Here is a 14,268-nt window from a genome sequence, read left to right as displayed (position 1 = left end):
ACTGGAGTAATATTTTATTATACGGATCTGTACTTTTACTCAAGTACTTGATTTGTGTACTTCGTCCACCACTGTATGTAGGTAGTTCACTAGGTTTGGAACAGACTGATTTATACACACACAAAGCTTTGGCGTCAAATGCAGGATGAAGCGAAAGCAGGAACAAAACAAGGTAGCGCTGCTTTATTGTTGTTTATAGGCAGCGTGGTTAAATATAGCCCGACTCTGTCATTACGGTCACCATATGATGACAGAGCTCTTTGTCGTTCGCTGGGATTTGTGTGCAGTGCAACTTACACTCCTCATTCTGTAGTTAAACTCCCATAACTCAGTACAGCACAGCCCCAAATCACATTGTCAACAATGAAAGTTTTCTCCTTTCTCCTCAGGCTCAAGACAATTCCGAACGGCTTGAGTTTCAGGTCTATTTTAAACGCAGCCCTGAAGCAAAATATATTCAACAGCATCTAAGATTTTAAAGAAACATTCATCATTCAATAGAAGATAAGCTCGCGCTAAAAACACCCAGGTCTATAATAGCCAGAGAAAGCAGACCCAGACAAGCAATGCAGACTATCTGAATCTGATCTTTCATGCCACTATTTAGATAATTTCCTCAAAGCAAAGTTGACAACACTGCGGTTACACATTATTTATACTTCTGATGATTTTCTGAGAAATGTGTCCATTCAGAATGAGAAAATGTTGACTCATTCTCTCTGAAAAGGAACAAATGGGCAGACGTTTTGTGATTATGTGCAGCTCAGCTCATTTAATTGCATTTTTCTTCTAAATGATCTTTTACATGTGATGAAAGATGCACTTGAAATATCAATGCTTGTTTGTTTCTAAATGAACCTATTGTAGTTTTGCACATCTCTAGCTTAAACCAGCCTAAGGTGGCCAATCCTGGTCAAGCTGGTCTGTTTGTTGGTTTTAGAGAGGCTTTGGGCATTTGACATGTTGGGAGACCAGCTGGTCAACCAGATAAACACCAGCTTGGCCAAACTGGGAGACCAACTAAACCAGCTAAGACCAGTAAATCCCCAACCATAAGTAAGAGCAATGGCAATAGTGATGCCTGCCTTGGCAAACACAACTAACTAGCCGTGCACCTGGAGATCTGTGGGACTGTAAATATTTCAAGATCTCATCTCCAGAGAGAGGTGAAAAATTCAGAGGGGCGGTTTTGGTTTTGGGTGGGACGGTTGTTTTTCTTTCTGTCAGAAAGGCTTTCAAAAGCTCAGGAAGAGGGGTATGAACAAAATCACCTGTCATGTGCCTGAGGGTCATTGGGCACGAGAAACAAAAGCCATGTGAACTCATCCTTCAAAGGCCCCTGGCACCGCCGACTGACAGACATCCAAACACAGAGAACAATGACGCTTTCAAAACATTTCACTTTCATCCTTCATCACCATCAAAGAGCTTCAGACAGCGCAGCAAACGCACAGAAAGATCTTCTTCTTCCATTTCACAGGAATTAGTCTTGTTAATTCATTTGTAGAGCCTGATAACCAAATGTCACAACAATTTCAGAACATATCCAACAGATGTTACTGAATCGGAGCCAGCAGATCTTCAGTATGAATGAAGCTTTGTTAGGCGGCAGGAGCGCTGAAGGTGCTGAGACGATGATAATAAAGCAGGTTTGTGTAAATTACAGTACTGGGTGGATTCCAGACAGGGAATCATTCCTGAGGGCAACAGCTCAAGATGAATTTCAGGACTGTTCAAGCAACTAGTAACGACACACTGTCATTTAAAGAACGATTATAATGTACTGTACATGTACATTGGGCCCAAAAACTGCCACACTTGAATCATATATAAAAAAATAATAATATTAATCAAACACTATATAGTACAACACTTTTCAAAACAAAACACTTCAAAATAAGATGTTTGTAGGTTTTAAATTATATTTATACATATATACATATATATATATATATATAGAAAAAGTTGGAGCGTGAAGAAGGTCACTTACATATCAAACACCCTCAATCTCCATCACCTGCGTGCTTTCACATTGAGCAGCATTAACTACACAGAGCCGTTGTTCACTGATGAGCTGCGCAAAAAAATCGCGCGAATATGAACGCATATATATATATATATATGCAAAGATTGAATTCAAATGTGCCTCTATATAAGTGTGCCTCTTTTTTACAAAAGAAAAAAAAAAAAATATATATATATATATATATTTAATTTAACATTTTAAAACATCAGAAAACTCACACTAAAATGGCTCCTAAAAATAGGTATTAGTTAATTCTGAACGATCTCACAGGAAAATATAGTTATTTTATGAGTTTAATAGAAATTTGTAAAATGAATATAACAAAGAGTGAAAAATGTAAGGGGGTCTGAATACTTTCCGTACCCACTGTATATATATATATATATATATATATATATAAAAACGGAATAATTTGTATGAAAAAAGTAAGTATGAAGCTCGTAACCTCATGCAAAAACCTTCCCCCGCAGTGCAGCAGGGGCAGACTGAAAACATATGGGGGAAAAAAACTGTAGTGAGATTGTGTTGGCAGAATTTATTTTCAGATGGTTTGATATTCTGTATCTAATGCAATGAAATTCATATATTTTGGAGGCAACAATTGAACCTGCACTAAAAAAGGGAAGAAAAAAAAAACTACCATCATTTCTCATTCAAAGCTCCAATAAACACAAAAACTCTCCAGAGAAGCACAATCAAGTGTTTCCTGCACATTTCTTAAATTCACCTATTCTCCCTGAAGAATATCTGACTAAATCACATGACCATGCTATCACAAAAACTGCACTAATTACCATGAACAAGCACACTTAAAGATTTGAGTAATTAGCAAAGGCAGCATTTCAAATGATGATAAAACATCTCTTAAATGGAAGAGAACACTTAAAAATCAGTCTTATTTTTTTCAAACTGTCTTGCAAATCTAACATTTTTACATTTTTCCAACTCCAAGAATGAACTTAAAAAAAAAACAAAGCCCTGTATGCCAATAAAAACAGGTTACTCACCTATAATGCTATCTTTATAAAGTGCAAGACTCGTCTGAGCGCGAGAGACAGTCGAAGGCACCTGACTCTGTACGTGAGATCTCTGTGTGAAACGTTAGGAGGGGCCGATCTGAAGTGGTGCCGCCATTCCGTTACCTGGGAAACCGATGCTCTTTCAAAGCGGCCGACCAATGGCGAGGCGACTCGATTGTGCTGGGACAAAAGTCACATGACCAGGGTTTGAGCAGCACACAAAAACTGATGAGTGGGGTTGGGGTGGGCAGGAGTTGTCAGGGCGTTTGGGGGAGGAATGGACGCTTGAAAGAGTCACAAAAGAAATCAAACGGCAAGCGATCCCACCATGGTGAGGCACCAACTTTATGCTTGTTTAGGGACTGCTCGTTCAGCCAAGCAAATCCAGTGACCTTTAACGATCACTAAAAATTTGTAAAAACATTATTTTTTTCTGTTGAATGCTGTTACTTTCAAAACCAGACTCTAGGAAAAGGGTTAAAAATGCACTTTAGGATCATAATGGTGTACCAACATTCCCTTCAGCTATTAAACTGATCTTGTTCAAGTGTGTTTCGAATGAGTTCATGTTTTCCATCAGGTTCATCATGTTAAGTGCCCTACAAACACTGCACTGACTCTGATGTAATCATGAAGCAATAAGACGCCCCATGAAACTCCAGTGAACAACAGTTCATCTCTGAGCTAAATTGTAGTTTGAGAAAATGGATCCATTTTTTTCTTGATTGATCTGTCTGTGACTGGAATGCTAATGACTCAGATGCAAAACGTGCAACCTTGAATATTTCAAGCAGAACAGGACAGATAGATTCAGACAGGCAATATTGATTTAAACCAAGGAGATTCACATGAAACAAAAGCAAAGGGCAAAGCTCGATTACAATTAAATCGGTTAGTAAATGAATAGTTGAAATATTCTGTGATTATTTACCGAATCTCACTTCGTTTCAAACCTGTATGCCTTTCTTATGTGGAAAAACAAAAGAAGACGGTTTGAAAAATGTCCATGCTGCTCTGTTCCATACAACAAAAGTAGGCAATGACCAGGATATTAAAACGTTTTTAAAGGGATAGTTCCCCCAAAAATAACATTTCTGTCATCGTTTGCCGAACCTCACCCTTGTTCCAGACCCATACTTTCGTTCATTTTCAAAACACAAGTGAAGATATTTTTTAATTTGGACTCCATTGAAAGTCCAAGCAACCACAACTTTCATGCATTAAAAAAGTACAAAAGACATTGTAGAAGTAGACCGTATGAATAGCGTGATGTTTAATCCACATCTTCTGAAGAGACATGATTGCTCTATAATGAACAGGTCAAATTATCTTACAGGTATTTATCATGATACACAGTCATGAAGGTATGCAGGTGACCTTTCTATGATATCATTTCCTGTTGTTGTTGTTTTTCCCAACCCCTTACGTTCTACACATTGGTTGCACCACATGACCGTAATTTGACAAACAAAACTTGTACAAAAAAAACTTATTTTCCTAAATTATAATATATTCTAAATTACTTGGGGAGCTTTCACACAGAACACATTCTTGCATTAAAAAAAAGCAGGACAGACAAATAAAAAAAAAAAGCAAGGTCTGGAGACACATTTTGTACAAGTTAAACTTCTTTTAACTTGACTAACGCAAATGCAACAGTCCAAGACGTCCATCTAACACATGATTACATAGAGAAACAATTGGAAAAGCAGCACAGTGGAATGCAAAAAATGAAGGGGCCGTTCACACAGAATGTGTTTTTGCGGTTAAAAATGCAAGATTTGGGGTTGTAAAAAAAAAACAAAACAAAAAAAAAAAAAACCCACAAGGTCTTGAGCACTGCATTTTCAAAATGCTTTGCCATGTGCAAATGCACTGCAAAATATGTGTTATACGTGTGTGCAATGGTCAAAGAAATCCATCAACAAGCGCATATTTACATGGAAAAGTCACGCGGTAGAACACAAAAGCGTATTCTGTGTGAACGGCCCCTGAGTTTTTTGCCCATGAAACTCATCCTTTTAATGAAACAACTTTTCTTAATTATTATATCATTTATCACTGACATTTTTACTTTATACTCCTAAAAAATATCAAAATGTATTTTAATTCAGAAATGGAAAACATTCTCTTTGTAGAAGAGGTTATGGATTTATTTGTATGTATTTTTGAACAAATGAAGGATATTGTTACCATTTTGCAAAATCTTCTTTTGCATTCCATGGAAGAAAGTCACCTAGGTTTGGAATGACATAAGGGTAAATTATGAAAGAATTGTTATTTTTGGGTGAATTATTCCTTTAATAGTATTGGTTTTCTTTAAAAAAAAAAAAAAAAAAGTAGAAATACCAAAGACTCCCCATGTCCTTTTATGAAGCTCTGTAAACCGAAATTGACTTGATAAGGCAATGATGCTTCAAATTATTTTGCAATGCTCGTTATTTTCTGTCCTTTTCGATAAGGAGAACATATAACGCAAAGCAGTAATCAAAGTAATCAAATTGCGTTTCAGGAATTTTAATAAGGTAATTCCCAACATATTTCTCTCATGGGAAATGTAAAGCGGAAGCATAACTCGGAAGGCAAAAGCATGCGTGTGTATGTGATGTGAAGCTGGTGCCTGTGAAGTATGCGCTGTCTCCAGCTGGTACATAAGCGCTTTTTGTTCTCAATCCATCCAGCAGCTGGACAGATGAGTCACTGCGAAGAGCTTTGGCAGGAGGGAGAGACCGACACTATTTGATTCCCACGACAGCCAAAAACTAGCACAAGTCATTCAGAAAGAACACAGTAAATCAAGGAATTCATCATGGAAATTGCAAAACACTATGCAATCAATGGAATTGCAAAGAAATTGACTTAAAGGGAATAGTTCGCCCAAAAATGAAAAAATGACACCCTCAGGACATGATGTAGTTGAGTTTGTTTCTTCATCAGATTTGTAGAAATGTAGCATTGCATCACTTGCTCACAAATGGATCCTCTGCAGTGAATGGGTGCCGTCAGAACGAGAGTTCAAACAGCTGATAAAAACATCACAATAATCCACAAGTAATCCACACCACTCCAGTCCATCAGTTAACATCTTAAGAGAAAAGCTGCGTGTTTGAAATAAACAAATCCATTATTAATGTGTTTTAACTTTAAACCTTCCAGCTAAAATATGAGTCCATAATCCATAATAACTCTTCCTCCGGTGAAAACGTCCATCTCCTGTTGTCTCTCACATCAAATCCACCCACATATTTGTTTTGGACTGTTTTCACTTGTAAACAGTGCTTGATCTGTGCAGATTTCTCTCCTGATTCAGACGAGACGACTTTTTCATATTATGGATAGAGGACTCGTATTTTAGCCAGAAGCAACAGTTTGATGTTAAAAATGCCTTGATGGATTTGTTTCTTACAACCACACAGCCTTTCTCTTCACAAGACATCAACTGATGGACTGGAGTGGTGTGGATTACTTGTGGATTATTGTGATGTTTTTATCAGCTGTTTGGACTCTCATTCTGACGGCACCCATTCACTGCAGAGGATCGAAGTGATGTGATGCTACATTTCTACAAATCTTTTCTGATGAATAAAAAAACTCATCTACATCTTGGATGGACTGAGGATGAGTACATTTTCAGTAAATTTTCATTTTGGGGACAACTATTTCCTTAAAGATGCACTCATGGTACTGTCACATTTGCATAATTTCGGCAAAATTTCTAGGGCAAAAAAAGTAGTATAGCGATGTATGAAGCCTAGCTCACACAGAAGTCACTTGTCTGTCACGGCTAGGCCGGAAGAATTTCCTGTATACACCTGCAGTAACGAGTAATATAGCCTACAACACACAGCATGAAATGAAACATCCCACAATGCAGTGCACTCAAAGTTAGCTTCCATTTTCAGCATGACAGCAGAAACCATAAGTAATTTAGCCACGATTTTTTTACATCTCTTGCTTTGGCTAAATATTTGATGTAATATAGCTGCTAGCTATATATAAATAATATAAATAAATAAACAAACTACAAAAATTTGCTTATAAATTGCTTATTATTACCAAATATTGGATTCAATGTTTTTATCAACTTGTTTTCCTTCAATTAGCACAGGTTTTGTATTTGTTAAACTGACTGATCATAGACATCATTGATCTGAATTTATGTACCTCTGTTTTTGAGTAAATACTGCTAAAATTAGCAGCAAGTTTGTTTGTTTTTTTAACTAAAAACGAAATTCAAAACCTGTGCTAACTGGGGGAAAAAAGGATAAAAAGATTGAATCCAAGATTTTGTGATAACACAGCTTAATGAGATTTTAAAACTGGTTATATATTTTTTTCCCACCAAAACCAAATTAGGATTTGCACAGCCAATTTGGAGTGCAACTTAAAAAAAAAAAAACTATTTGTAATTGTATTTATATTTTTTACAATTATATTGAAGTCTCAACTGAAAAGTTAAAACCCCCTATTCGTTTAATTTGTCACCCATCATAAGCTTAGTCTGCAACCATATGTATCTAATTACACACTTTAGTCTTTGCAAATTTACAGATCTTCTTTATGCACCAAGAGCTTGTAACACTCCAAAGAGAAAGGAAAAAATGAAATCGCATCATATGACCCCTTTAAAGGAATAAAAGTAGCATTCGGCTGGTGACCAGCACAAGGGGGACCACACTTATGTTCACTAAAACACTTTTTCTGGACCACTGATACAACGGGAGACTTCATCTTACATGAGTGTACATCATTTCAAACATAGTCAAAATTACTACTCAATCAGTCTTTCAAAGATGTCAATTCTACATCAATCACTTGCCACATATGCAAATAATGACTGCACATCTGAAATGACACAAAACATCACCTCACAACTCCAGCAAGACACTGCTATCATTAGCACACATGAGCTGAATGACAGTAATGGGCATCTGTATGCACATAACACATATGAACTCAGTTATTCTAGTTAATATGCCTTTCTTGCTCACCTCAGCACTAGATACAAGCGTCTAGACTTAGATGTAGTCTGCTGTATATATATAAAAAAATGCATTAAGAGGATGGTGAGCAGAGGATGGTTTAGTCTAGAATCAATCTATGAACGTAGGGGTTTAATTTCCTAAACAAAAATAAATAAATAAATACAAATAATAATAATAATAAAAAGATTGTCACTGCATTATAACAAAATATCAAAGCAAACAAATACTGCAGCTTTTCTCAGAACTGGATTTGCACTTTTCGGAGCCATTTTTTTCCCTCAGTATTTGTTACCATTTTAACTGGTGTCAAGTAGAATGTATTGGCTGTATGAAGTGGATGTTCGGTTTACTGGCAGGTGTTCATACTAAGCGTCCGAAGAAGCGTTTAGCTGTAGATTTGTTAGAAGTACAAACTTAATTAATCGATTATACCAACTTAAGAATAAGCATTCACACTTACCACTAAAGCACTGCGTTTCTTCGCACTTTTTCGCATGCTATTTTGTCCGTATAAACAAGCGACACGACGCCACAACCAGCCTATGCTGAGAGTGAACGCGACGCGCGAGTGACGTCGACGCCAGTTGACCAATCAAAGACTTAGCTTACGCGTGCGTCGCGTCGATATCGGTGTCGCGTGTGTTGCTATAGTTGATCTTAAAGGCGAACTACTAAGCTACTAAATGCATTTATTTCCCACCCATAATTGTAAATGTAACAAATTGCATTGCAATATTTGTTGTTTAGGCTACTGTGGGAAAGTCAAGGCGTGCAAATGAAGAAACATTCCCAGTTCCCAAGCTAAATGTGGCATTACTTATAAGTGTTTTTGTCTGTTTGGTGTAACTTTAAAATATAGAAGTTGCATTAATTCATGTTCTATAACTGCTGCTTATTGGCAAACATAAAGGTGAAATTAAATCTGTTACCAATAAATAAAAATTACAATGAAATATAATTTATTTTTTAACTCATTGGATATTTTATACCTTTATAGTTATTGTACTAAAAACAATAAAATTAAGGATAATACATATAATAAATGTTCTTTTTGAACTGCAGAGGAAGTTTTGAGTTCTGAAACAGTATCTATTTTTTTGCAATGTAGTACAATAACCTCTTATGTCAAGAAAAAATGGTTCATGACATGATTTCTATAACGATTAAGAGATTTAATTTACATTAGTGAACAAACATTAGTCAGCAAGCACTTTAATTTTTAATCTGTACACTGCTGTGGCAAAAACACAGACAATGAGCAGCATGCACATTAAAAAATAATGAGTTGGCTCAACATCAATAACAACAACAAAAATGAACTACATTGAGGATTTAATAATTTTAAATTTATTACTAAAAAAAAAAAAAAATAAATAAAAAGAAAAAGTTGCTCCGACTATTTGAGTTGTGGCTCTGGAGCCAATTAGTTTTTCAGTTAAAATAAACAGCTAACATAGCACATGCTAAATGTAACATATTTCACATGTAACAAGTAAGATATTATGTAGTATTTACCTTATGTAGCCACCAACAACCAAACCCAGAGCTCTACTCTTCAGCACAAAATATCAATCTTTTGAATGCATAAGATTATGTTCAAAACTAACATTACTGTCATGTGCTCAAAATATTAACACAAAAATGTCACTTCAGCGGCACTGGGCCTATTTTATATCAGATGTAAGAGGTGTCGCCATCAAGCAGCAGAAACCAAAAAACCTGAAGCTGAACAAGTGAAGGATCCTGATTAAAGTTCAACATCCTTTCAAGAGAGAGAAGCTCTAAGAACAGTTCCAAATCAAGCAGCTTTGAACAGTCAAACATAAAAGAGGATATTTTACAAATGTCCCTGCCGTATTTTTTTTCTTTGACCATACAATGGAAGCCAGTGGGCAACAGTACAGTTTGCTGATCAAACAAACAGATTGTAAGTTTATTTTATAGTGTAATTTATAAAAATATATATTAATAAATACATATTTAGAGATATATTGGCTTAAAGTGTTAATAGTGCTGTCTTAGATAAATCAATCAATCAATCAATAATTATTTTATTTTATTTATTATGCATACAATCATATTAAATATGTACAAACACAATATATACAAATATTAAATATTTACAAATATTCCATTAAACATGAATATGCTACATAAATGCTTTAAGCCACTTGGTCTCAACTGCTGGTCTTTGATTTTGTTTGCCATGCGCTGCTTTTTTTCTGGAGGTGACTGCCGGCCCACAGCTGCATGATCCTGTTGAAGTAACAGACATGATGATGAAACACTGAGCAGATTTAATGAGTGATTCTTAGAGAAAATCTAAAGACATATTGCTTCTATCATGAGGGGGGTTTATTAATTGAAAAGGACATGATACTCGTCCTATATTATCTTACATATTGAAATATAATACATACAGTTTTAAATAGAAGACGCAGAAAACTTTAGTGTTTAGAAAACTTTAGCTTTAGTGTTTCAGTTTTTAAATATGTCTAAAGAGAGATAGAAGGGACTAACCATCTTCAGGGTGAGCTGGGATCTGGGCTGTGGGGCTTGATGGTTCCCCAGTTTGAGCTTCAGCTGCACCTTGTCGATTTCCACACCCAGTTTTTTTTGTGGAGGCGGCTCACACACATCGACATTGTCCTGTTGAAGGAGCAGACATAATCATTTCTTAAATCTAACTATCTATCTTTCTGTCATTTTGAAATATAATGTAATACAATTTCAGATACAGTAGATGACCTAGACAACATAGTAGCTTAGGTGAAGGCAGTGTTTAATTTTTAGAATAAATCTGAAAATAAGTAAAAACGAGAGATGGAAGGGATTACTGATGCTTTCTGCTGCCTCCGCTGTCTCCACTGCTCCCTCCGCTTCTGCCTCTGCTGCTCAGTGATTCTGGGATTTGCACCCTGTTGTGGGGAACTTATGGTCACAAGTGCTCCCTGTAGGTTCCCAGAATCCACAGGCGCCACGCTTGAGGTCCTGGAGGGCATGGGTAGTGCCTGGGTGGCAGAGACAGGAATGCTCTGATGCTCAGCAAGCCTCCGTTTTCTTGTCTTCGTGGTTCTGGAGGGCACTGTTGCTCCTTTCAGAGGCTCAGCGGGCACTGCCTCTGCTGGTGGAGACCTGGCAAGCACTCCTGCTCCCTGTGGGGTCCCGGCATGCACAGGGTTCCTGTCAGGTAAAGGTGCTTCTTGAGGAGACTTGGAAGGCATGGGAGCACCCTGCACAGGAGAGGCTTGAGGCTTCTGCTGCAGCAAATCCTTCCTCAGTCACTCAGGTATCTTGAGCTTTTGTCACTCTGGGGTCTTTTGAAGCACAGGTGCTCCCTTCACAGAAGAGGTGGGAGGCTTCTGCTGCAGCAGCTCCTGCCTCAGCGGCTCAGGTATCTTGAGACTTTGCCTATCTGGGGTCCTGTTGGGCACGGGTGTTCCTTGAACAGAAGAGGCTTGAGGCTTCTACTGCAGCAGGTCTTGCCTCAGTTGCTCAGGGATCTTTGGTTTTGGCACCTTTGGGGCAGGCATAGCTTCTCTCTGTAGAGACTTGGTGTGCATGGGTGTGTCTTGAGGTGCTCCCTGTGGGGACCTAACAGGCACAGGTGCTCCCAGTTCAGAAGCGGCCTTTAGCAGATGTTGCCTCAGATACTCAGGGATCCTGTGCTTTCCTCTTCGTTGAGAGCCAGTGGTCACAGCTGGTCCCTGCGGGGACCCAGCAGTCTCAGGTGCTACCTGAGGCTTCTTCTGGCTCCACTTCCTTTGCTGTTGCCTGAAGGGTTTTCAGTATTTCATTAGATAATTCTGAGTCCCCACACTCAGCCTTCTCTGACCCAGCAAGCACAGGTGCTCCCTGAGGCTTCTTCTGGCTCCACTTCCTCCGCTGCTCTGTGGTCTTCATTGTTGTATCTGAGAAGCCTAAGTGCGGAGACTCAGCCTTCTTAGATGATGTGCATAACTCAGATGCTTATAATGTAAAAGTATATACCTCCTTCTACATGCATATCTAATAATTGTAAGAGATAGCTATTAAACAATTAAAGCTTTCAGTATCAGCTTTCAGAATTAATCATAATCAAGGAGTGATGGGTGGAGTTCCTCACAAAGACAAGATAACATCTATGAGGCTCTGTATTTATGAGTAAATGTTTATGGTCATAGTCTGGATTTGGCACTGCAAGATTTGTTCTGTTCACTGAAAAGTGTTGTGTTTATAGAGAGATTATAATGTGTCATTAAATATCAAGAATATTAGAGGATATCATCTGTATGGGAGCATAATTATCAACAATTATATATAAAAAAAAAACAAATTGCTCAAATCAGTCATTGCTTTGATCATTACTAGTTTACATATCTGAAACTTTCCACACGGACCTCCACTGTGTAGCATGCCTGTTTATTTATCTCAATGCACAGAGCAGATTTTTCTCCAAGTTCTGAAAATATTGATTACAAATTTAGATGTCCAAATTGTAAAGAGGATACTCACGAACACTCGTCACAACTCGCTACAAAATGCCTGATTCCACTGCACTCATATTTATAGAGTACTCCCGATCGTTCTAATGGAATGCAGCGATCATAATGACGTAAACAATGGACCACCCACTGATCGGAAATTTGTATTAAAACAACGCATCTGCTTTAAATATTACAATTATAATTACAAAAAAAAGATCAAATAAAAAATGTTAGATTAATTTGATTACCTAAACTCGCAAAATAAATATAATATTCAAGCTCTTTATGACAGCAGGGAGCAGCAGCCAGCGCGTTTAGTTGTCATGGCAACCATATACATTGTGCACTGAATCTCTTGAGTCAGTGTAACCACATCACCACATCACAGTGTAACCACTAGATGCCTGTACAGCCCTATTTATAAATATATACAGGTCTGTGTGTTCCCTACTTACAGAGAACAGTGTTTTCAGACATAATTACTTACTTTTATTGGGTTTTTAATTTGGATATATATGTAGGGAGTTTATTATTAATTTCATTACAGACATACACGTTTGTATATTTCTGTAGTGTAATTACATATAAATTGCAAAATAAATAAATTGAATAAATATATAGGCTATAAAATATATATAAAATATATATTACAAAATGTATACCATTATACCGATTACTACCGTTCAAAAGTTGGGACTGATTTTTTTTTTTTTTTTAAAGTCTCTTGTGCTCACTAAGGCTGCATTTATTCAAAACTACAGTACAAACAGTATTGTGAAAAATTATTACAGTTTAAAAGAACTGTTTTCTATTCAATATATAAAAAATATTCATTTCTGTGATGCAAAGCTGAATTTTCAGCATCATTACTCCAGTCTTCAGTTACATGATCCTTCAGAAATCATTCTAATATACTGATCTGCTGCTCAAGAAACATTTCTGATTATTATCAATGTTAAAAACAGTTGTACTTCATATTTTTGTGCATTTTTTTTCAGGATTCTTAGTTAAAAAAACAGCATTTATTTTAAATAAGTACTTTGCAAGTTTATAAATGTCTTTACTGTCACTTTTGATCAATTTAATGCACCCTTGCTGAATATAAGCATTAATATAATAAATCAAGCAATCAATCAATTCATCAATTTTACTGGCCCTAAACATTTAAACGGTAGTGTATATTATGTCTTTATTATAATATATGACATTCCAGATTTGGGATGTGGGATGGTTTGGGATGATAATGTTTGAGATACATTAACTATATCCTTAAAACCACATGTAAGGAAAAAGAATGATTGTTTTCCATCCTACATTTGCCTTTATTAACAACATATATCTGGATGTGCACAAAAAAAAAAAATCTTGTTACAAAATTCTTCCCAAAATGGTTAAAAGGCTCAGAGCCTGTGGAGCAGCCTGATGAAGAGCTGAGTCTCAACGTCTCTGCAGATTCTGACAGAAAGAAGCACAAGATAAAAACATGAAGAGACTCATGAGCATCATTTATATACGAGAGAAATAACCTGACACACCTGCTGAGGGACACTGAACGGACCAATCAGGAGAGCTCGTGTCTCTAGTGATGTCATCACTGCTGAAACTATGGCTGTGACTGCCTTCATCATCATCTTCATCATCGCTGTGGTGGATCCTCATCACCTGCGGCTGCCGCTCCTTCTCAATAACCAACAGACGTCTGTTCGAAGAAAAGCACATTTTAACAGGAAGTGTGTGTGTGTGTGTGTGTGTGTGTGTGAGAGTGTGTGTGT

The 14,268-nt window shown here is 36.9% G+C and overlaps 2 protein-coding genes across 3 annotated transcripts in view; both read right to left on the bottom strand.

Annotated features, from left to right (window-relative positions):
- LOC107675384 (ras association domain-containing protein 8-like) overlaps positions 1 to 8,608 on the bottom strand; it is a 39,720-nt gene extending 31,112 nt beyond the window's left edge. For both annotated transcript variants that reach the window (XM_016469691.1, XM_016469694.1), the window contains exon 1: positions 8,491 to 8,608. The gene's annotated coding sequence lies outside the window, so the exon portion shown is untranslated. The remainder of the gene's footprint in view (positions 1 to 8,490) is intronic.
- Positions 8,609 to 9,170: 562 nt separating this feature from the next.
- On the bottom strand, positions 9,171 to 11,254 carry LOC107675374 (uncharacterized). Its single transcript, XM_016469682.1, has 4 exons — positions 10,868 to 11,254; positions 10,551 to 10,679; positions 10,202 to 10,286; positions 9,171 to 9,184 (listed from the first exon to the last, which is right to left on the bottom strand). Exons 1-4 carry the CDS (start codon positions 11,252 to 11,254, stop codon positions 9,171 to 9,173), a joined length of 615 nt encoding a protein of 204 aa, XP_016325168.1.
- Between the last annotated feature and the right edge of the window lie 3,014 nt (positions 11,255 to 14,268).

Source organism: Sinocyclocheilus anshuiensis, unplaced genomic scaffold, assembly GCF_001515605.1.
Source record: "Sinocyclocheilus anshuiensis isolate Anshui unplaced genomic scaffold, SAMN03320099.WGS_v1.1 scaffold1844, whole genome shotgun sequence".
Taxonomy (NCBI): domain Eukaryota; kingdom Metazoa; phylum Chordata; class Actinopteri; order Cypriniformes; family Cyprinidae; genus Sinocyclocheilus; species Sinocyclocheilus anshuiensis.
Note: the sequence above shows the minus strand (reverse complement) of the source record. Positions and strands in the feature narration are given on the sequence as shown.